This window comes from Bombus impatiens, unplaced genomic scaffold (assembly GCF_000188095.3).
Source record: "Bombus impatiens unplaced genomic scaffold, BIMP_2.2 scf_2222, whole genome shotgun sequence".
NCBI lineage: Eukaryota > Metazoa > Arthropoda > Insecta > Hymenoptera > Apidae > Bombus > Bombus impatiens.
In genome coordinates, this window is record NT_178641.1 from 1,599,542 (window position 1) to 1,623,595 (window position 24,054).

The 24,054-nt window shown below is 42.2% G+C and overlaps 2 protein-coding genes across 5 annotated transcripts in view; one reads left to right on the top strand and one right to left on the bottom strand.

The window, feature by feature from the left end:
• The first annotated feature begins 202 nt into the window (after positions 1-202).
• LOC100745678 (ATP-dependent RNA helicase DDX42) lies at positions 203-5,496 on the top strand. 3 transcript variants are annotated; one of them, XM_033324357.1, is made up of 10 exons: positions 203-222; positions 801-1,031; positions 1,105-1,377; positions 1,742-2,282; positions 2,698-2,926; positions 3,087-3,361; positions 3,620-3,770; positions 3,857-4,191; positions 4,273-4,401; positions 4,596-5,496. In XM_033324357.1, the coding sequence occupies exons 2-10, from the start codon at positions 817-819 to the stop codon at positions 4,770-4,772; spliced, it is 2,325 nt and encodes a 774-aa protein (XP_033180248.1). In that variant the 5' UTR covers positions 203-222; positions 801-816; the 3' UTR covers positions 4,773-5,496. The 3 variants fall into 3 exon arrangements, with proteins under 3 accessions (XP_033180248.1, XP_003494399.1, XP_033180247.1); XM_003494351.4 differs by having other exon boundaries at positions 208-320; XM_033324356.1 differs by lacking the exon at positions 203-222 and adding an exon at positions 229-325.
• LOC100745800 (probable serine/threonine-protein kinase MARK-A) overlaps positions 5,136-24,054 on the bottom strand; it is a 21,988-nt gene continuing 3,069 nt past the window's right edge. Inside the window, exons 1-7 of one of the 2 annotated variants that reach the window (XM_024371884.2) lie at positions 20,679-20,799; positions 20,338-20,550; positions 20,044-20,182; positions 11,061-11,187; positions 9,149-9,197; positions 8,814-8,993; positions 5,136-8,558 (exon numbers count right to left, since the gene is read on the bottom strand). In XM_024371884.2, coding sequence (XP_024227652.1) covers positions 5,990-8,558; positions 8,814-8,993; positions 9,149-9,197; positions 11,061-11,187; positions 20,044-20,182; positions 20,338-20,550; positions 20,679-20,722 — 3,321 coding nt within the window. In that variant the 5' untranslated portion in view covers positions 20,723-20,799 and the 3' untranslated portion in view covers positions 5,136-5,989. Of the gene's footprint in view, positions 8,559-8,813; positions 8,994-9,148; positions 9,198-11,060; positions 11,188-20,043; positions 20,183-20,337; positions 20,551-20,678; positions 20,800-24,054 lie in introns of those variants that run through there. The other variant, XM_003494352.4, reaches the window with a different exon arrangement.

The window sequence follows — 24,054 nt, forward strand, 5'->3', positions numbered from 1 at the left end:
TTAATTTATTTTTTACAGTATACGGCTGATCAAGAGTGGTGTTCTTTCGTTTGCGAAGGCAAGTTTGTAACATGAAACTAAATAGGTTCCTGTCTATGCTAGTGTGCGACAAGCAAACAGATCCTTAATTTTATGGGTTCTTGTATATGCTAACATGGATCATCTTCAGCATTTGGCCGTATGGTAGAGCCTCTGTACTGTGGAACAACTGGGACTGCAGGCGTGAGCACTCTCTGTATGTGCTTGTTTTATCGTTCGATATTGGGGTATTTAGAGTCGCATTTTCTTAGATGTGAAGTAATTTCTTGAAGAGTATTCGTGTAAGGTAGATCCGTTTCATTGTCCTAAAATATCGTGCAACTATTTAGTGTTTGCAAATAAAAAATACGTGTTTCAACGTTTCCCGTTATATTAGTGGGTTATAAAGGTGTTCTAACCTCTTTCCTCCCGTTGAAATGAAAACAATAAATATATAGCGTTAGAAAGCAAATTTGAATAGCTTTACAATAATACTGTATTGATACTAATCGATAGATTTTTGCGTTTTGTCTAGCATACTTGCTACTAGAATAAATATAAATAAAAAATAACAGGTCATGAATTTGACTTTCTGTCATGTATGTTTGTGTCTTGATCCAAAGTCTATTAACAATGTATTCTCTTGATATTGTAAAGCGATTGTATCTAACAGTAGGGCAAGCAAAAAATTATAAATACATGATTTGCTTGAGTTCCCAGCTATTTCGGGATGGGAATGATTCTGGGATATGTAAATAACTGTTAATATATTCACATTGTAGAAATAACAAGATAAATATGAGTTATCACCGTGGCGGTGGTAATAAGCCAAAAGGCTTTGGATTTGCGGGGTTTCAAATGACTGGTACAAAAAGAAGTGGCTCTAACGTACCACCACCTCCACCAAATTCTACTCTAAGCAAGCAAGGCTATCACACTATGAATTCTATCACCGAAAATGCCTTATCTGCATGCTGGGGAATGCCAAAGAAGCGTAGCAAAACTGAGGAGGAGTGAGTATACACTTTAAGAAGTCATAAGAGAGCAAAAGCAACAACAACATTAAATGTTAAATGCTACAATTAGATACTTTGAGGATGATGATGATCCTCCGCCATTTTCCTTGGAATATATTCCGGCACCTGGATCTCCCACTTACGATTGGATGAAAAAATCAACTTCGAAAGAAGATAGCGATAGCGAGGAAGATCCACTAGATGCATTTATGGCTGGTATAGACGCAGAGGTTAAAAGAAACAATTATGAAGCACAACTGGCGGAGGACGAGCGCAAAGAAGAAAAATCCAAGGGATTTAGAGCGGATATCGATGGCGAGGACGACGAGGAAAGTTACTACAGGTAAGGATTTTGTTGATTTTTTTGGCGAGGGAAGAGAAGATGCAGTAGTGTCTATTTAACTGTAGTTCGGATTCATTGAGCCAAAGCTATCGATTGTGAGCAGATATTATAACATTGAGTCGAGATCCACCTTTAAAAAATAACTTCTCGCGATCCACTTGCGATTCAACCAAAATCTGCTCATGAGCTACCAGTGGTTCACGAGCCATATTTTGAGAACTTATGACCTAGCGTATTAGCAGTTGTAGTTCGGATTTAGCTCCTATAGTCAGATATTGGTAACTGCAGTTAATTAGCCATTGCTGTATTTGTTAAAAAAAAGATAAAAAGAGATGAAGAAATATTGGGTTATTCCATTGACAAGGTATATGGAAGAAAATCCAACTGCGGGTTTGCAACAAGAGGAATCTGACCAAGAGATCGATTACGATGAAGACGGGAACCCGATCGCGCCTCCAAAAAAGAAAGATATCGATCCCTTACCTCCTGTTGATCATAGCGAGATAAAATACGAATCTTTCGAGAAAAATTTTTATAACGTTCACGATGAGATCGCTAATTTAAGTAAACAACAAATCGACGATCTGAAGAAAACTTTGGGAATAAAGGTATCTGGTCCGTCTCCGCCGAATCCGGTTACCAGTTTCGGTCATTTTGGTTTCGATGATGCGTTAATAAAGGCTATTAGAAAAAACGAATACACTCAACCTACCCCTATCCAAGCTCAAGCAGTTCCGGCCGCATTGAGCGGCAGGGATATAATAGGTATAGCGAAAACCGGTAGCGGTAAAACAGCAGCTTTTATTTGGCCAATGTTAGTTCACATAATGGATCAAAGAGAATTGAAGGCAGGTGACGGACCCATCGGTTTAATTCTTGCTCCTACGAGAGAATTGTCACAACAGGTACTTGTTACGTTAAAGTAGCCTAAGCTAATATACTAAATTGATCGGAAGTTCTGTCGTCAGATTTTGCTCGTAGTCAGTATTTTATTTGGAGGTCTTCAGATAGTTAACATAGACCATTAAAAAATGGTTAATGTTGTTGGAAAAATTATCTTGGCCCACTTATACAATAACTCATCGACTAATAACATTAGTAAAATTGACAAGTTACAAGTAGAAGGTTTCGTGATCGTATAATTTTTCATCAATTCAATGCTATAGGAGCACCGAAAGAATATTTTAATTGTAATGTCAATTTAGATATTCCATCCGTTCCTTTCCAAAGAACAAAAACGACAGCGCTCTCCAATCAAGCTAAAATATGTATATAGGGATAGTTTTAGGCGCAAGTTTATTCGGTTCGTTGTATTCGTAGATTTACCAAGAAGCAAGGAAGTTCGGGAAAGTGTATAATATTCAAGTGTGCTGTTGTTACGGCGGTGGCAGCAAATGGGAGCAAAGTAAAGCATTGGAAGGGGGTGCGGAAATAGTAGTCGCAACGCCGGGTAGAATGATAGATTTAGTTAAAATGAAAGCAACGAATTTAACCAGAGTAACATTTCTAGTATTGGATGAAGCTGATAGAATGTTCGATATGGGTTTCGGTAAGCGCACCGTTTGCAATATAATTTTATAATCTTGGAACAGGGGAGAAAAACAAGTTTTCTTCGTCGATCGGTTGCGTCGTCGACGCGGTTGTTGGGAAACTTTAAGACCTATTAATAATATTTTTATTTTGCTTGTTACCGCTCTGTTTGATTCCAGAGCCACAAGTGCGTTCAATATGTAACCACGTAAGGCCAGACAGGCAAACATTGTTGTTCAGCGCAACTTTCAAAAAGAGGGTAGAAAAGCTTGCGAGGGATGTTCTGACGGATCCGGTTAGGATAGTACAAGGGGACGTCGGTGAGGCGAATGCTGATGTCACGCAACACGTGATAGTGTTCAATAATAATCCTACTGGCAAATGGACGTGGTTGTTGCAGAATCTAGTTGAATTCTTGAGCTCTGGTAGTCTGTTGATTTTCGTAACTAAAAAGGTTGGCGATTATGACCGTGCTCGGTTAACTAGTCCAACTGCTGATGTTTATGCATTTGTGAGAAACTTTAATTCAAATTTAATTTAGAACTGTGAAAATGTATAAAATGTACAGCGAGAAAGAGCTATAATAGGTATATCTAACTATGTCCATGAAACTATGAAATTATCTATATTGCATAAATATCCGCAAGTTACTCAATAGATACAAATGATATATAGTGAATTTTTGCAACTGTATGGCATTATATTACCGTAGCTCAATGCGGAGGAACTTGCAAACAATCTCAAGTTGAAAGAATTTGACGTAATGTTGTTGCATGGTGATATGGACCAAATCGAAAGGAACAAAGTAATAACGGCTTTTAAAAAGAAGGAAGTTACTACACTGGTCGCTACTGACGTTGCTGGTAATTATCTTCTTGCCTTCAATCGGCTGGAACGATTAATCTTACTTGTAACGATTTCCTGAAACTCCTTTTGAATTTTCCCGTAGCTCGAGGTTTGGACATTCCACATATCAGAACCGTTGTTAATTACGACGTCGCACGAGACATAGATACTCATACACATAGGATAGGTAGAACTGGTCGAGCGGGTGAAAAAGGAACAGCGTATACCCTTGTAACAGAAAAAGACAAAGAATTCGCAGGTCATCTAGTTCGAAATTTGGAGGGTGCAAATCAGGAAGTACCAAAGAGTCTCATGGATTTAGCGATGCAAAGCGCTTGGTTCCGCAAGTCAAGGTTCAAAGGTGGGAAAGGGAAGAGTTTGAACGTCGGAGGGGCCGGACTTGGGTTTAGGGGAAGACCGGAAACATCTTCAACTTCGGTATTTATTCGTTAAAATTCCTCCAGTTCCCTTTTTCAGATCCTAATATAATGTTCCAAATTTGTTCAAATTATTGTTTAGAGTTGTGGTTCCTCGTCTCAAGGATCTAAGGACATAAGCGAAGTTGTTAAAAAATTAGAAAGACATGGACCAGGTAGCGATCGGTTATCGGCCATGAAAGCTGCTTTTCGTAGTCAGTACAATTCTCAGGTAAGTCCTGTTTCGTTACGATCATATAAATAACAACATATCATCGATCGAATAGCGTTCCTTGTGGTTGATAGATGAGGCTGAATCATTTAAATTTAGACGAAACGACTTTCTTAGAATTTAAACGAGCATCGCTATAATGTGTAGGATTTGGAATGATATATGTGATATGTGGGAATTTAATTGATTTTTAGTTTCGTGCATCGTCGGATCATACGTGGGAACAAACTATTACACGGCCTTCGGTGATAATGCCCCCACCACCACCTGTACCTCCGAAACCAAATACGGAACAATCAAAGACTCAGGATGTACAAAGTACGAATATCGGAGGAGAAAGGAAGAGAGTTAGAAAGAGTCGGTGGGAATAAACATTGATGACTGAAAACTGCGATTATTTTGTGTATATTAAGATATTATATTATTGCTGATAATATGTGAGCCGCAGTGGCCGATGCCAATTGTTTTTATATTATAATAAGATTTAATTTTACCAAATTTTTGCTTACCTCAAATTTCTTTTCCTACCTATACAAGTCGCCTATATAAGGCTGTACGACAGTGTTTCCCAATCTTTTTCGTTTGTGAAACATTGACGTAAGATGCTGGAGGTCTTCTCGTGAAGATCAAACTGGTATTCGTAGGAATTGAGAGGTATTAATTGGATTTTCTCGTGAAAGCTTTCTGAGACTACGATTGGCTCCGTTTCTTCCCAAGGCAAATAACGCGTGACATTTAACGGCAAGGAGTCTTTATTGCGATATCTCCGATACAAAATTGAACGAATCGTTTAGAATCTAAATGAAATACACTATTAGACCGGCTTTAAGAAGACGCTAGCTACTACGATATAATTGAGTTATCATTTTCGGCGCACCAATTGAATCCTGATTGTTACTATCTAAAGCTTCGATGGGCAACAGAGAGAATTAGTAGAGGCAAAGATGTATCGTAAAAAGATAATCTCTCGTGAGTGAGCAATTTCTTTGAACGCAAGATTCGCGTTTCTCGCACGCCGTATATTGTCGCAACGTTCCTCGCAACGTGAGTTAAGCTACAAGACACTATCGATGTTTCTTTTCTTCTCGTTTTTATCGGTACCATATTTCCAGACGAAATTAGTTGCTTCGTTTTCTTGGTACCCACGTGTCCATCGATACTACGCACTTCGAAAAAAGTAGTTCTCGAAGGTCGCTCGATATGGAGATTAAGTCAAGGATAAGGCTATGACGATCAATCACGTTCGATCGCCTTGTTTGACCACACGGCGCCCAGATGGGATGTTAATGACAGGTTTGTCGTTCGACTATTTGATGACACACGCTTGTAGATTATTTATCCGCCGGTTTGGTCCACTCGAACATGAACAACGTAGCTACGTTGCTTAGTTAAGCCTTACGGTATTGTTTCACCAAGGTTTGCCAAGGCTCGAAGATCGTTAAATCGATTGTCTCGTTTCTGTCAAACGAACTCGGTCAAAGAGTTCGCGAAAAGAAATGTTCAGCTGTTCGATCTTCCGGCTTGAGTCACCGTAATATCGAGCAAGGCCAAGTTCTATAATCAGTCTTCGTGGAAGGGAAGCGTATTTCTACGGGTTGATGTATTGGGGCATGGCAGGGCTGCTTTTCCTCCTAATCTTTCCATTTTGTTGCGATCCATTTAACTGGTTAATAGGTTTCTTGTTCGCGTCATTGTTTTTGCTAAACTTCTCCATTGCTCTGCTGTAAGAACCCGTACAAACTCTACCCCAAAGCCTTTTGTCATCTACGCATTGCTTGTTCCTTCCCTCGCTCGAAGTTCTCTGAATCTCGTGCCTTCTCTGGATTTTGCTGGGATCTTCTTTCTCCAAGGACGCGTTAGATCCCGCTGTACCACGTTGAACGTCTTCCCAAGAAGTGTTCGCATCCGAGTGCACGCTAGAAGGAGTAGGGCAACTGCTTTCGCTGGACAAAGACGAGGATCTCGCGAAAGACGGCGGTACAACCAATTTCATCTTATGATCCTCCTCCTTGCCACTCAAATTCAAAGGTGGCTCGCTTCGAGCTCGAGTACTCGATCTATTTTCTCCCTCGTTTTTATCTTGATTGTCGTTCAAGATTACCTTCGCGATGGACGTCCTTTTTCTCAAATTTTCCAAGTTCTCCCTCGGGTTATTCTGAAAGCTGTCTACCCGTTGCAAGATGTCTTTCAAATTCACGTTCGCGCACTCTGTATTATACAGCGGTTTCGTTCGTTCCGATTTTTGCACCTTCGAATTCGTTTTACCGTTCACAGATACGGAAGTTGCTTTTCTAGTCGAGTCCTGAGAATCGTCTTTGATATGGTACGCGACTTCTGGGTAAATATAATTTGGTAGCCTTTCTTTCTGACGAGAATTGGCAATCGTCCTCTGAGTTTTGTCGCTCGATGGTTCCATCGTGATCGACCTGGCTCCCTTCACGCATTGCTTGTATTTTTCGTCTATTGTTGTATCGACATTGTCTTGCACCGTAGCTTCTTCGAAGATACAGTCTTCGTTGAGACCAATCGACGATGGACTCGACCACTGTTCGGAAGACGATTCAACCTGCTCTTTATCCTTTCGATCCTCCACAGTTTTGCTATCCGGTTTCCTATCGTTTTTAGAATCACAAGCAACGTCGTTATCCTCGTTTTCGTCCTCGTTACCTGAATCGACCAAGTTCTTCAATATTCCCTCGTCTTTCTCGCTTTTCTTCCTCAACTCCTCCCAATTCTTCCTCGGCTTGTAACTCGTTTTCCGTCTAACGATCTTGCTTTCGCTGATGTTGATATCCGGAATGAATAACCTCAAAGCTTTTGTGCCGGTAGGAAAAGTGACTTCGTTCACTCTTTTCTCGGTCATTATCGCTTCCAAACTCGACCTCGAGGCGACTTCCTGGTGCTTGTTAAACGCCGATACGAGCTGCGCCACGGTGTACTTTGGCTCCTCATTTTCGGACTCGGTCGATCGGTCCTCTTTGTCGTCCGACGTGCCGGAATTGTTGGAGTGACTCGAAACGTCGGAATGTTGTCGTTGACAGGGTCGTTTTCTGGCCACCAGATTCGACACGTTATCGCGATTCACCGGTGTTTCGTCCGAATCTTCGGTTAACGTATCCGATTCGATCGACTTCAACGAATCGAAATTCTCCTCAGACTCGAAAGCTTGTTCCCTCGATGCTTGCAGATCTTTCGCGACTTCTTCTTGCAGCTCGGTTTTTCTCGATCGATTGTTAACTTGCTGCATGACTTCCGACTCTGTCGCGGTCTTCCGCGAACATTCTTTGCTCTCTCCATCCAAATGTTTTTTCGTCTCCGTTAAACTGGAAACATCATCGTAGGATCGGTGTTCTCCGGTGTCGCACGTGGTTTCGATCGACGTGTCCGATACGTTGGACGTATCGATTTCAGCACCTAATCGTTTGAAGATGGGTACCACATCCTCTGTTTTGGCTCGTTGGTAGCTCTTCCTTCTCCGTCTGAGACACTCGAGGCTTCTGTAGATGTCCAAAACTCCTTGAGACTTGGACAACGATCTCAGCCCGTACAGTTTCTCCCGCGACTTGTTCATCACAGGATTTATCGTCATTCGCGGTTGTAAAGAAGCCGAGGTTGCGGAAGAGTTTTCATTGAGCAAACACGCCTGTGACTGGATTCGATTTAGGCTTCGTATTCTGGACAAAAGTCCTCGACTAAGACCGTGATTTAAGTTCGCCTGTGACCGACTTTGCGCTCGACTGAGCAATCCCTGGGTCTGTTCTTTGTTCAGCAAGCAACTCTGGCTGGTGCAGCTAAGATTCGTTCTGGAAGAGTTGAGACTCGTTCGAGAATCGGCTGGACTTGGGAAATCTTCGCTACCCTCGAGACTAGATCGGCTTCCCGTGAGACGATGACTCAGGCACATCTCGCTTTGACTTAGCAAACAGTCTTGCAAGCTCTGATCGGAATGATTCGAGTCCTGAACATCGCTCGATAGATTCGCCTGACTGCTCGCCTGGCTCAAAAGCGCCGCTCTTCGCAGATTCTCGCGACTGACAACTCGCTCCAGAAGCACTTCTCTCGACTTCGACAGGTATCTTCGGAGATGTGGCGACGCCTGCGTAGGCGCGCCGCGTAGCCAATCGTGACGCAGGCATTGTTTCGCGGTCATTCGTGCGCTAAAATATAAGACAGTGGTTTTATCTTAATATCTACGTATTTCTTTCTCGAGTAGGAACGCAACTAACAATAAGTACTGTTGATAATTGAATAATTGTTAATATTTCAATAAACAGGGTGACTTTAAATATTTGATCAAGGCTTGAAGCAAGAAATCGCGTACGCCTGTAGATCGAAGGATCAGAACGACGTTTCTCGCCTTTGTATTGCCCTCTTAGCCATCTTTTCCATCGTTTTTACGTTTTGTAACTCACCTCGGGTCCAGCACCAAAAGCTTCGCGACGAAATCTTTCGCCTGCGCCGAGATGTCGCCGAACAATTCCTCGGGAAAATCTACTTCGCCTAGAGAGATGTTTTGAAACGTTTCTTGATCGGTTTCACCGCCGAATGGAGAAAATCCGGTTAAAAGAACGTAAGTCGTCACACCCACGGACCTTCAATCGAATAACGTTATTCGTACATGATCGAAGAATTACATAATTGGGAAACTTTCTGGGAAAAAAGACCAAGATTACTATTTTTCATGGATTCGTCTGTAGGTCGTTTTTTTCAGAAAATTTCTCGACCGCGTTCTCTATCGTTTACGTACCACATATCGGCGGCTAACGTGATCGGCTCGTAGTGCAGAATCTCAGGAGCTGAAATTGAGAGAAATCGTGGAACGTTAAGCGAATGTTATTTGGTTGAATGGCCTCGTTCGAATTCGTGATATCATCTATGAACGTCATATTTTTATTCGCAAACGAAAATTGATCGAACCTCGTGGGTGTCGAAGGCATAATTGAATTTTAATTTACTCTTTAAACGACAGTGACGTACACGGTATACAAATTCTGTCGTGCTTCGCCGTTAAAAATATCGAATTACGAGATCGAAATTCGTTACACGAGTAGAAAGTCGAGATTCTTCGCTTCCTTGTAATTGTTCTGTCTTTCTTTATAGTTGGACGGTATTCCTATTATAACTTCTCCATTCATCGATCCTCACTAAAGATCCCATTACAATTTTTACCTTGGCGTTAAGTAGGCCGACAAAGATAAAAATAAAATAATCTCTTTCTCTCATCGTGTATAGTTAGCCGCTAGTCCGATACTCCATGTGCATAAATGTCAAATGCTTTTTACATATTTAACACGCGTGAACGTCCGTAGTTTAATTATTAGCGGATAAGTTACCGAGGCATGAAAGGTTAATAAAATTCGCGAGGTGATCGAGTACGACGAGTTTTCTTGCGAATAAACCGAATAAAGAGCATCGGGACACGATCACGATGACTGTGCTCCTTCATTTCGAGTGTTAAGCGCGATTAAGATATTCAACGATACGCGCTAGCTCTGTTATTCGACGAATCGATACGATCAACGAGGATAATGGCGCGCGTCAATTATATAGTTAACTATGCGGCCTACGACCGAGCTCTTTTCATTGAATAAGCTTTATATGCCGTTCTGCTGTTACGCGGCATATCATTCTATTCGAGCGAAACGCGTCCTGAACAAAGAGAACGAGTCATCGTTCGTCCGACTCGAAATTAACGACCGCACGAAGAATGCGTGCGCATTTTAATAGTTGGCAACGATCCATGCGACGAAACTCGATTTAATAGAATTTCGATGACTGTTCCCCTTTGCTTTCGCCTGGAAATCCCAATGTCGATGGGCAACGCGGTGACGAGTTTTTAGACATTGAGAATAAAAGTGAGCAGAAGAACGTGCCACGTATTTGCTAATCGCGAGGCAAGAATCATTGATTCAAGAGGCAAGAATCATTGATTCAAGAGGCAAGAATCATCAACGATGACAAGTTGGACAACGCGATCGCGCAAGGAAACTTAACGTGTCAGTTAATATCGATTATGTCCGCGATCTCGCTCGGACCAAAGATCGTCGATTAACGCGGCAAGATTATTAATTGCTGGCAATTAACTGGCAACTCGAGCAAAGTGCCGACACACCTGTTTACCTGTTTGATCGCGGTAAACTCGCGTTACAAAATAATGCGCTCGATACATCATCCGTGTAGCGATAACGCAGATATTTACAGGATGTTTCAAAGATTTCAGGCGGGGTTCGATGTAAAACTCTTTAAAACAAGCAACAAACAAAGATGATTAAATCGTTATCGATTTTTACTGAAAGATACATCTGTCGTCGCGACTATAAACGATTATCGAGGAGGTGCCAAAATGTCAAACGAGTACTCACGCTCGTGATTGATATAAGAGATTTGACGGATCTGTAGAAATAATAAGCTTGTTTTATATTTTTTTCTTTCTATTACGTGCTTTTAGACGTACTTCAAATTTTTGAAACACCCTATATATTTTCCAAGGGAACGAAAATTCGGAGGAACTGACGAAACCAGCTGGCTCGTTCCTTCGGATGGAAATCACATCTCGTTTGTCGGTTGGATTTCGTTCGAGCTGTTCTTATTGGCATGCCATGAGATTGCGCGCGATAAAACTACAAAATGAAGTCGTCTGGCGAAAAACTGTTGCTTACCCACGTAATCCGGTGTGCCGAGGATTTCTCGGACCTCCGTCCCCTCTAATATCACTCTCGAGATCTCGAAGTCGCAGAGCTTCACCTCGCATTCCGGAAAGCTGCCCATCATTACCAAATTTTGCGGCTGAAACATAAAGCATCGACCGGTGAGTCGTTTCTTATTAGCTCGTTCGTTTTTTCGGTACCAATTAGCCGCCGTTAATTGACTCGTTAATTCAGCCCGAACGAGTCGTCGCTTTTTCTTCGCTTTAATTGAATTTCGAGCGTAAGTAATGCGTAAACAACGCATATGCGACCGAGCGATATATTTTTAACTCTGGCAATGAACGAAAAATGAGTTCGTTAATATTCAGATGGATTCGATTATAAAAACGGGTTCAAGCATTGTTCGAGTAATCTTCGTCGGGAAAATTCAAATGTCTTACGTCATTTCGATGAGTTAATTTCCATATTAATCGAAATCTGTAATTAAATATTCGTTTCTAGAAGTTTCTTGAGTCTATTTCGTTTTCCAATCTTTTTGTAACTAAACCTAGTCAGGATATTCTATAGGTAAAAATAGGAAAGAAACAGATTTGTTAAGTGGTTAAATAGCAAGTTAAATAATAGGAAGAGAACGATGCTTGCTCTTCCGATATAAAATCAAAATTCCCACCTGGTAGGATAATAAATTCCATCTCTGTAATGGAATCTAGATAAAAATCTAAATAGAAAATTTATTTCCCCGATTACAATTTATATATATTCGAAGTTTAGCTATCGATCTTCTATAAAAACATGCATTTGCATCAACATCAGTCTAGCAATTACATCGATTGTAAATCTATCTTATCCTATGGCACAGTAATCACAAGATCTTGTTACTATCGTTATAATTTTGTTACAATTTTTTGACAAAACGTTCACGATAAAACTTCTTGTAATATTTTGTATCTTCGCCCGTAGATCGTTCTTCGCAGTTCGCCCTGAATAAATTTTCGTTCTTATTCATACTCGGAGAATACATTAACAAAGTTTGCCTGGAAAAACACCCTGTATAAAAATCTTCCGATAAACATTCTGCCCATACTGCGCCGGTAGATCGATTCCACTTTACGGTGATTCACAATTATCTTATTCCGTGAATCTCGTACTCGATGCGATGGAAAAAAATCAGCTATGCCCGTTCACGTTCTTCAACGTCGTGCGCTTCGCGAATCCTCGATGATCTACGCGATCGATAAAAGATCTTGGGAGACTTCGGTCCATGCAAACGAGGCTACCTTAAACAACATCACCAACTACTAACGCGAGTTAATCGCGTCGCGTCGGATGTCGTCGTTCCTTTTACGCGTCGCGTCGCTTGCTCAGCGGGATATCTTGTATTTCTCTACCGTCACAATGTCGAAGCTGTTCGAGGATCGTCGAGCACGTCGTTAAACGACGCTTTCGGAGTGGCTATCGCGTGAAAAGAATTTTGTACAACCTTTTTTAGATCGTTCGTAACAAGCGCGATCATTCCACGTAAATTACGAGTGTTTTAGATTTACTGTATCGTTCACCAGATACGATGGTTCAACATCGATAGAATCTCATTTGTACAACACGAACAAGCAATTCATCAACGAATATTTCTCGTTACAGGCTAATAAGGAAACATCTACAACGTAAAAAATTATTCAGATTAGCGTCAATTGCAGGAAATCTTTTATGCTTATCTTTCCGCATATCTTATTGTCAATGACAATAAAAAATAACGTACATGTATACGACACGGATGGTTATTGTATCAGTTAGGCGCTCCATCGTGAATGCATTCCTCTCGAGCGCAGCAGAGTTCACGCCTGCCGTCGACGTAAAGTTAGAAAAGCCGGGATGGAAACTGAGACGAGAGAATGGGAGAAAAGGGCCGCGCGCTAGTACGAACAGCGTGGTTCGTGATTCGCGCTTCATCGAGGAGTACATCGCGATCATTTACATAAACACGGTAGATGCTGTTACGATAAATTCGTGCGCGCACAGCCAACAGAATGGAATATTAAGTTTCTCGTTGAACAAGCTCGCTGCGATCGAGGCTGCGATCTCTGCTGCGTAACCGTCGACTGTAACGCGAACGCGATTTTTCTCAAACGAGAGGACGCTTACGCGCTTTATTTGCACGACGAGAGTCGCATAAGAATGCAACCTATATTCGATCGAGCGCCGTCTCGCGAAGCCTAGATTTCCCAACGGCCGGTTCTTCGCGTTTCCTTATACACGTCACCCGTTGCGATTTCCCAGCCTAACAAGTACACACGTTAGAATCGCGATCGTTACGCTAGACCCACGCCTGTTGCTCGATCCCGCGCTCTCGAATCGCCGCTTAACGATCTCCGATCTACGAAATACACGCCGGTTACGTAAGCGGCTCTCTCGCACGGGGACACCGCTTATTCCTCTCGTAGAATCTTCCTGGCTTTAACGTCCAGGTCCTTGGAAGATGTGACGACGTGGGCGAATCTGAATATTCAAAGTATCTCTCGATAGTCCCGGCACGCGGCTAATAAATAATGACAAAAGACGTAAAAATAATTCCTCGGTCCGCTAGATGCGCAATTCAGCGAACGACTTTAAAGAGGGACATACGGTGGCTCGCGAAAGCGTTACTTAACACAGGGAAATTTTTATGGATATGTTACGTGCGTCGAACGAAAGTATTTAAAATTTCATTATCATTAATATATTTTTCGCTGTATGCTGCGTATTACGTACATCTCTATTCTAGATTGCTGGATCGAGATTAACAGGAAAACGACTGATCGATCGGAATTTTAAATTTATGCAAACACGGGTGAAAATTGACAGAAATTGCTTGTAAGAGTTATTGAAAAATAATGAACGAATAATTACGCGTTTCAGGGTGTGCTCGGAATATCGGTATATGTTGTCGATATTTCAAGGTTTTCAACTAAAAGGATCGATATACATTGTCAATAAAATATCGTCGATATTTATCGACAAGCTGCATTTTCGTCGTCAAGAGCCTTGAAATATTGACAATGTTATTGATTGTCTAACAGCGCCGTAAGATTTCAGACGACACTGTAACTCTTAAGGATTATTCCAGTCTGCTTAAATTTACATAAATGTGCTTATCTTGTCCTCTATATTGAAATACAGCAATAAAAAGAGAGTCGTCTTCTACAGGCTCTCCTTAATGATCGATGATATTGTTTAAGCTTCATGACTTATAAGAAATGAGATCAATCATGACAAATTTAATCGTGTTCTCGAATACATATGTTTCTGGTTCGCATCTTTCTCTCTCTCTCTTTCTCTCTCTCTTCTCTTTCTCTCTCTTTCTCTCTCTTTCTCTCTTATTTCGGGCAAGCAGTCTCGAAGGAATCGAATCGAACGCGTTTCGAACGGACGTAGCTGAATCCTACGCGATCGAATCTCTCACAAGATCGACTCTCGCTACGCTGACCAAACAACTTTCGGCGTGGGCCGGACCCTCGTGTAACATATCGAAAATCTCTTCTCTCCTCGATGTGTTTGCCTCGATAAGAAGGTATTTACACGACGGTGAACTGTTAATTTTGTTCCACGTTGCACGATTTTAATCGAGTTAGTATAGAAACGGAGCGGCCTTATTAAACATCCAGGGTTTCCCTTTTATGCGTGGTCGAAACGAGTCGCCGAGGCGTTTGATTAAGTTTCCTCTCCTCCTCTGTTCTGGCAAATGTCGCGAGACACCCAGAGGTGCTCCAGTTACGGTGAACAGGTTAGCTGCCTCGTATCTACGAACAGAGATAGTGATTCATCGAGCTCCGACTATCTTGTTAACCAGAATGCGATTGTTCCTTCACGCTGGGAACGTGCGAGCTTCGTTTTTCGTCGCGGTATCTCTCGAGGATCGATCATCCCATTTGCCTCTTCTAATCGAGACTTAACAGCGAAGTCTCACAGTCTTTCGATCAATTCAAGCGACTTGAATCATCCTTTCGAATTTTTACGCCGGTTTTCAGTTAATCGAGTCACTTTGACTTGAGCAGGAGAGCAAGCCACGAAACGCTGTATTAATCGCCTTGAAATATGCTTTAATCTTTCACGAAGAAAAATTGATCTTCTACGAACGCATAATAAAATAAATGTTCCAGAAAATGCAGAATTATAGTACGTAGTTCACGAATGAGTAGATCATGGACTTTTATATGTGCTGTCTGTTATCCGATGTGACTTTAGTAATACATAAACGCGCACATTCGCGATATTGAAATTGTAAAGAGAAACATTTAGAAATTAACCTACGATATGGTCATTCTACAGGCGACGGCTATCTCTCTAAACAAACAAGAGGTGGAGGAGCTGCGCGTCGCTTTACAGCTGTCCGCTAACGTAACGCGCGATTCCTTCCTTTCTCTTTCACGGGAATTTCGCGAGTTATCAACAGTTGCTCCAGTTATGGCGGTCAGACATAGGTATCGAGCGTCCAGCGAGATAGGAACCGGGTGTGATTCACCGACGAAGTCTGGGCGTGGTCGCTCTACCGCGAAGAGCGTGGGGTCTCGCCGCGTTCTGTTTTTCCTCCTGGGAATTGTATCGATGCGATAGCTGCGTTTTTAACTGGCGAAAACCTTGCTTGGACATTGAATTTTCGATAGATCGGTCGGTCGACTCTGAAGCCTTTCCCGTGGCAACGTTTTCGATCGGTGAAAGTAAGGACGAGATCGAACGAAGAAGTTCGAACGCTTTCTACAAGACGCGACGCAGCAGCATCCGCTGTATTCCTCTTTTATTTTTCCATCTACTCGTGGTATCTATCTATCTCGATTTTTCTGCTACTAATCAATTTTTTAACATGGAGGAAACGACGCCGGAAGAAATATTCAGCGAATCCCTGGAACACTCCTTTCCGAAACGACAACGTTAAAGAATAGAATTCGGTACAGTAAATTCCTCGAAAAGAATTGCGAGCTAAACGTTGCGTTCACGTAGCATTGTCTTTTATTTAATTAAGGATTTAAACTTGTATGTGGAAAGCTTATAATGAAAATTGAGAATTGTATAAGAGAAAATAATGGAAATTATGACTTTCGCCAGTCAGACAGCCGGTTTCAAAGACCATAGCGAGGCGAGGCGAGACAGCGTATCGCCTGGGGTGCATTTTGCACCGGGAGACAATGTAATTGCATCGATTCGGCAGTGGATACAAAGAGGCGCAGCTGGTTTGCACGTACGGTCGCCAACACGGCAATGCATCGTACGTCCCTCGCCTGTCCTCTCCCTTTGATACGCGCCCCACTACATATATCCAAATACGGCGGTCGAACATTTATGGAGCGTTGGAATAATGCGAGTATCGTACACGACGCACGCAACGATCCTCTCGGTTCGTAGCAGCCCGCGAATCGTGAACCGTGGATCAGCGATCGGGGATAGCGCGCGATCTCCAACGCGCTCGAGAATTTGCACTGGCCAAGGTTGTTCATTGCCGCGTTTCTTTCACGGCGGATTAAACTCAAGAGTGTGGAGATCGTAACCAATTGCCAAAATAGACTGGCAAGGAATAGACTCGCGGAGAAGACTCGCTGTTGCTTGGACTAACGCGTTCGCTGTAACCGATGTCCTTTTCGATTAATTCCACAGAGCTGTTAACATAGTCGTATATAGTCTTGGTTATTGCGTGCCTCGAACGATGAATGGACAGTGTGTTAACAATTTAATCTTACTTTCACGTGCATGCCAACGTTTTTGCCTAATCTCGTCGTTAGTTTTAACGAACTGAAACAATTTCATCTTTTAAGGAAAATAAAGTCGAAGCGAGATACCACGTACTTCAATAATATACACGAATTGCAGGACATTTACTGCAAATGTATACTTAGTAAAAAATTAATATGCAGAATAAATATTGGTATTAAACATGCAACGAACACCAAAGATGGTCTCGTTAAATATTGTGGCCTATTAATACAGCGAATAATTGACTGTTCGAGATCTCGAACATCTTGTAATTTCCACGTACATTTTGAGATTTAGTGATTCAAACTCTAACAATATGCCGATTATAGTTTTGTTTCATTAGGGAGCCAGTGCAAGGTGTTTTTGTATGTATAATATATTCATAGAGATTTTCTATGAATGTTCAAATACTTTCGTGAGCGAATTTATGTACTTGTAGCGTAACACAAAGCGTATATCAATACAGGTCGTGAATTCGGCTCGGATAGCTGAATAAATGTAAATAAGTTTGCAGATCCTTGATAAAGGATTCTCAACGAGATTTACGTTGTCGATAAAAGTCGGCACGCGCTCGCATCCACTCGCGGCGCACGTAAAACGCGCGGGCAGGCGCCTTGGTCGAGGATGTTGTTCCGTGGCAAAGGCTCGTCGACCTTTCGCGAATTTCTCGCGAGGATAACAAGAAAGAGTCTTTTTTTATCCGTGGCGAAGAAGAAGAGACTCGGGTGACCCCGTGAAATCGAGTCGTGCTTTACCGTAACTCTGAAATTCCTCTTCTTCCGCCCAAACACTCGTTGCAGTCGCTTTTATTCTTATAAATAGACTGCGGTCGTTGATGCGACTACAGAAATGAAACTTACATAGAAACTTGTCCAATTCGTCAAACGTTACAGTAGCAACCGCATATATTGTAATTACCCGCGACATAGAAACTAGCAATAGATTATTTTCTAAAAATGAACAGAACCAATTTTGCCCAAAAATAGCTGGCGCAATACGTAAAGTCGTCCTCGTCGTCGAAATGCATGACTGTGATTTTTTAGTCAATTCAAGAAACGCATACATCAAGTCTATACACAAAGCACAAAAGGCAAGCGCAGCAAATGAATTACAAATACTGCTCTTGTATGTTTAAAGCAATAATATGCTCTGGCGCGTCACATACCCGTATATAGAATCTTTTAAAGATATTCTGCAATCGTATTATACGACCACCACATTATACCAGATCCTACTGCAATTTGAAAGTGTCCAGACATTTCTGCACATTAATGTATCCAAACACTCGAGTCTGCCACTTATACGAAATCCCACCTTAACAGAGAGAGAGAGGGAGAGACTCTGTTTAATGTTAAACGTCCTATCCCTTGTCGACGTCGAATATCATTCTGTACGCTGCTAAAGTATAGTATAAAGTAAAGAGAATATCGTGATGTATCAAGTACGGTATCGATTTAGCGTCAATCGAAGAAAAGCCAATATCCTTAATAATCGGTACCGAGTACCAAAAATTTCGTATCAAGCACTTCGCATCGAGTGCTTCGATATCGAATCGATCGGACATCGTTAACAGTGATCGGTATCTCATCGCTAGTTACGGGTCGTAAGGGAGCCGTAAAAACTCGAGAGCAGTTTGTACCGAAACGCGAACCGACGAGTTTTCGCGAATGCCACATGCAACTCTTAATTACGTCGGCGCGATATTTTACGAGCGTTGTAGGTTCGCGTAAAAATCGAGGAAGCGGAGTTCGCCAGACTGGCTGTTATTGCCCGTTAAGAGAGACGATCGCCTCGGTGTGGTTCGAGCGACAAGCTGAAAATACAGGACACAGGCTTTATTCGACGACACGCGGCGCGTTCTCGCGCAAAGTCTTTTTTCCCCTGAGGAGCTCGCCGCCTAAAAGGCGTTTACGTTTCCGCGATTGCTGAAATAAAAGGCGCCCGAGTATCGAAAGGACGCAATAAATTGGCCGGCAACGAGCTGGAACACAGGGCCGCATCGGGCTTTCGTTTCCAAGCCGTGTGCAAGTTCCAGTGACTTTTTTCAGCGCGTCTCGACGCTCCATGAGGGCCCGAGTGCGGCCGAGTCGCGCGCTCCGTGTATCTCTCCTTTGTCCGGATACCACGTAAAAGGCAATTCCAATTTGTTTACCGGCCGTTTATAGCGGAATCGGCTTGCTTCCATCGGAACGCGATCGACCGCAATTAAGAAGCTGCCTTTCTACTAGCTTCGCGAATAGAAACGCGTCGTCGATGGTTAAATGGGTTTTCTGTTAATTAAAAGTGTTCTGTTGCTGATCTTAAAGGCTCGTTCAAGTTAAGTAGTGTAGGTCGGGACTGATTTATTTATTCGACTCTTAGTTACTTGTCTGTAGAAATATTCTTTCGAACTATCCATCGTAAGCTTCGGATCAGCCGAGTTAATCGCTGAATCGAGGCAACGTAAGTTCGAATATCTTGAAATCTCTGAACCAGTACAAAATTTCAATGAAACGTTTTATTAATGTAAATCTGCTGCAAGTTTAAGACGATGTTGAGATTATTTTAATTATTCCCCGACATGAAAGGAATTTATCAGGTAATATAAAAGAGTCCTTTTTAACCGGAGTTCCGTACCAGCTTCAAACTTTATTATAACATTATTTTGTCCGAAATTTTAGCACGAAGAATATGATAGCGTGACTGCGGCATGATCAAACTCTCAAACGATCAAACAATCAGTTAAACCTACATATTTATTTAGGTTTAGATATAGTAAATATGCACTATGTTACGTTATTCAATATTTTCTATAACTTTGTTACACGATTTATGTACACTAATAAACGTTTCCTTGTTGTTCAAGTTTTCGACAATTATCGGACCGCGTCACCTCGGATAATCCAGCTTCTACCGTACTGACAAAGTCTGTTTGTTAGATGTCGAGCAACCTTGTCTAGAATTAATTTTTAATACCACGTTCGTTACTATTATATAAATAAATCGTGATTCATCCACCGTACCGACATTCTAAACTTGTCTCTAGTTCTCGGAATGCTTTTATTCCGGGCAGTGTTTCCACTTTGCAAGATCGCGGAGCGACGGTCGAATTCTATGAATTCTTCCGCGATGCTACGCTCACGCTGAACTTTGAGAAAACTCGAGTACGGTTTAGGCTTTGAGAAGAGGAAATCGTCGGAACTATTGGGTGACGCGACGCCGAGCGAAGTCGATTCCGGGATCCGGATATACGAGAAGCGTGACAAGTTCGCTTCGACCTTTTATGGGTCGAACTTACCTTGATGTCCAAATGGGCGATATTTCTCTGGTGGAGGTAGGCGAGTCCTTCTACTAGCTGCCTCACAAAGTGTACCACGTCACCTTCGAGGGGCACCAAATCGCCGTCGATGAGCGTCTGTAGATCGCCACCAGGGGCGCTGGAAAGTTCAAAGTTCGATGAATTTCGCCTGTTATAAATAGCCAACTATTTATGCTTCTATAGTTGTTGGGAATCTTAAAACGATACAAGAAGTTCCACTCATCGTGTTCTTCTCCTGTAGAACCTTTATACGTTCCCTAGAAAGATACTCACTATTCCATTACGAGGATAATTTCTTTGGGCGTTTCGTAGACATCGTGAAGTCGAATGACGCGATGCGATTGCGAGCAGAGCGACAGCAAAGCGATCTCGTGTCTCAGCTCGGCGCTGCAATCCGCGTTGAATCGGTTTCTCGACGAGTACTTTGCAGCATAGAGGATACCGGTCGCCCGAGATCTGCATCGATAAACTTTCGCCCATTGTCCGCTGTGAAACAACATCGAATCGGTTATCGACCATTTTATTGCAAAATTGAACTAATGTTATAATATTATTGACAAGGTGATAGGAATTATGGTCATTCCACGAGTAATTATGCAATTAATTTCAAGTACTTGCTGTATGTAATTTTATTCCGTTTATTTCCTTGTGTTTGCATTCGATATCAAAGGATTATTACCCGTAAATAAACGAACCAAATGAATTAAATTAATCATAAGAAGAAGAAATAGCTAGCGAATGTCTATTATCAAGATTACTCGATTAATTGCTTTCTCCCCGGATCCGTTCTGCTAAATATGGTTCCACCGCAACCAGCGAGCGAGAACAAGAGACGAATCTTATCGCTAAAGCACTCGAGACTCGTAAGAGAAAAGACGAAAGCAACTTCGAAATTTCGTTGGCCGTCAGTGAGATTTTTACGATCGTCTCGAACAATTCCGAGCGTCTCTGTTCGACAAGGTCGACGCCGCGGCGCCTCGCAAGGCTGCGCCCGCGACGCGTGTAAATCGACGCTGCGAACCGACCGCTTTTACGCGTCTCTGCCTCCGGTATCTTAACACGGCGAACTTTATTGCGCAAACGTCCCACGGCGCGTTACAGGCGACCGTCTTCGTGGTTCGAAACTCACGCGCTGTGGCCGCGTTCTCGAAAGTTCGAGACGCGAGCTGCGGCCGGAACGCTTGCAACGCATCCCTCGTTTGTGTTATTATTTTCTAACCCTCTGCCCTCGGCATATTTTTCATTTCCTAATTTATTTTTTCGTACAATGCGACGACGAGATTTCGAGGAAACATATATTTTTTAAAAATTCGTGATTTGCGTTAATTTAGCGCTAAGTAATCACCAGTAATCTCTTTGTGTCCCATTAGAGGGAGCATCCGAGTTGTTTGCTAGTTTAACGACGGTCCCTTCAGAGGGGACATTCGAGAGCAAAGGGTTAATCTTCCAGTTTATTCGTAGCTCTTCGTTTGCCTCTATCGCGAGTAACAACAAACAAATATTCTACACTGCCATCCATAAATATTGGGTTCTATTGGTAGACACACATATTCTCTACCACTATCGCAGAACTTTAACAAAAGCTTATTTTATTTAATATCTCGCATTATAAAGCACATACGGTGCGAGTAACTTAACAAATTTAGAATAAAACGATTAAAAAATAAAAAGAGCGAAGAGCATTCGATTTAAGTTAACGTCACGGAGTATTCAAATATTTATAGTCGGTGGAGTACGAGATACTATCAAAAAGAGACCGGACTGGTTTCATAAAAGTTTTATTAACGAACTAACGGCCCAATTTTGGCTTCGGTTCCTTTCGAAGCGGTCTGTTCCTGCGCTAATACCGGAATGCGGAATGACCATCGTGTTGCTGCTCGTTAAAAATTTTCGTGTTGCGTAAGCCGTGTGCGCAGGAGCGTTGCCGTCACGCAGCAGCCAGTTTTTGTTTTTCCGCGATTGCGGTCTTACGAAACACGAAAATGTTTAACGGATAACGACACGACGGTCATTCCGTATCCTCCGTATTCTCCAGATTTAGCCCCTCGGGACTTCCCTCTTTCCCCTAAAATGAAATCGAAGCTTCAGCGACAACGTTTCGACAGTGTGCGATAAAATACGGAAGAAGTGGCAACAGGTGCTTGACGCGACTGTAAAAAATAATTTCCAAAAATCATTCGAGACGTGACAGAACTGTTGGGATCGGCATATCAATGCAGCGGTGAACTATTCCGAATAGAACCAAAGCCAAAACTGAATTGGTTCGTTAATAAAACTTTTGCGACAACTTTTCCGATTTCTTTTCAGTATCACCTCGTATTATATTGGAGCAAATGTTCTTAAACTTAGCGTATCTCGGTTTAGCTTTCCGGCAGATCCCCGGCTAATGTTTTCTCCGAGAGTATGCATCCCGGAAGTGTCCGCAGCCCGTAAATTTCCATGGAGAAAGTAGACGCCCTTGTGCGGCAATCGGCGAATACCCCTTCCCCTTTTACACCGCAATTTCACCGACGTCCTTTAGCCGGAGCAGATAAGCGCGACAGTCGTAACGAGCATCTGATAGTGGGTGCAATTAACTTTAATCGTTTCCAATTTGAACGCACTGGCCTACACCGGACTGACGAGCCTCGATTTTCCAGGCCCCTCACCCTCGGTACCGTGGCAATTTTTGCGCCCCGTTTGCCGTGGATTCAAGGCCCGTTTCTAAAAGTAATTACCAGGTGTGCTCGGCTGCTCTTGGACCGTCGTTTGCTCGCGATACCGAATCGAAATCACGCGCACTGAATCACCGAGATCGGACGGATACGGGGAGATCGAAGCTATATACGGCCGATTCTGTGCGTTTGTTCCGACAATCGGGACGATCAAAAGCGTCGATGATGATTAAAAATCGGGCCTTCGCTGATCTTAGGAAAATATTCGACTATCAAAGATTCCGATAGTCTTCAGGTGATTCGACGATCGAAAGATCGACGAGTCGATAGTCTTGGAAAAATCTTACGATCGAAGATGGAAACTTTGCAAAAGATAGCGGGAAAATTTGACGATCGAAGGATCAAGGATCGAATCGTCGGCAATCCTAGGAAAATTCGACGATCAAAGATAAGCAGAGATTGAAAATGAACGATTCGATAATTGGAGAAAAATTCGACGATGGATCGGAGCATCGCTGATGATCCAATATGAAAGCATTGGTGATGTTAGGGAACTCGATACGACGAGACGTCATCGTAGAATGGTCGTAGTAGAATCGTATCCTGTAAGTTTTAAGGTGTATTATAATTATCGCTCAGTCGACATGTTGAGATGTCGAGTCCTCGAGTTCGCTGAATTATTAAGTCATCCTGAAAGTTTCCGCCGTTTTTGCTGTATCTGATTTTAACGTATAAATATTTCAAGTATGTACTATACAAATATGGTTGGACAGATTGTATCTCACACTTCCTTTGTTTAAAATAGTGACTAGCTGATTTTTTTTTATTCAGTATACTTTAAAGACCATATTTAGTCACGCGAAAGAGTAACAGGCGAGTCTTAAAATAATTCCAATTGATGTTTAATTTTTCCGTTCAATCGATAGCCTAATTACACTGCGATATATTAAAATCGCTCAGTCAATACTAAATAGATTAAGTATACATTTAATATTAGAAAAAATCGTATTTCTATCATCGAAAATTCTATTCTAAATAAATACGATTTTTTTTTCACACAGCCCAAGAAACATTCAGTCGCGAAAAGATTACGTTCGCGAAATTAATGCTCTGGAAAAACGTGTAATCAATTTACGATATGGAAAATATTTTTCAAAAAAATCCACTTCCGCAGGAGTAGAATCATTTTAAATCGAACTGTTCGAAACTGCCGGAAACTTTCGAGATGACCTAACGTAATATAGTCGTCGTTTCGCGTGGCGTCCAGTGCGTTCCTTCTTTTTGCGCGAAACGTTCGTTTGCCTTTCGCGTCTCGGCCCCGTTTTTGGTTAGCGAC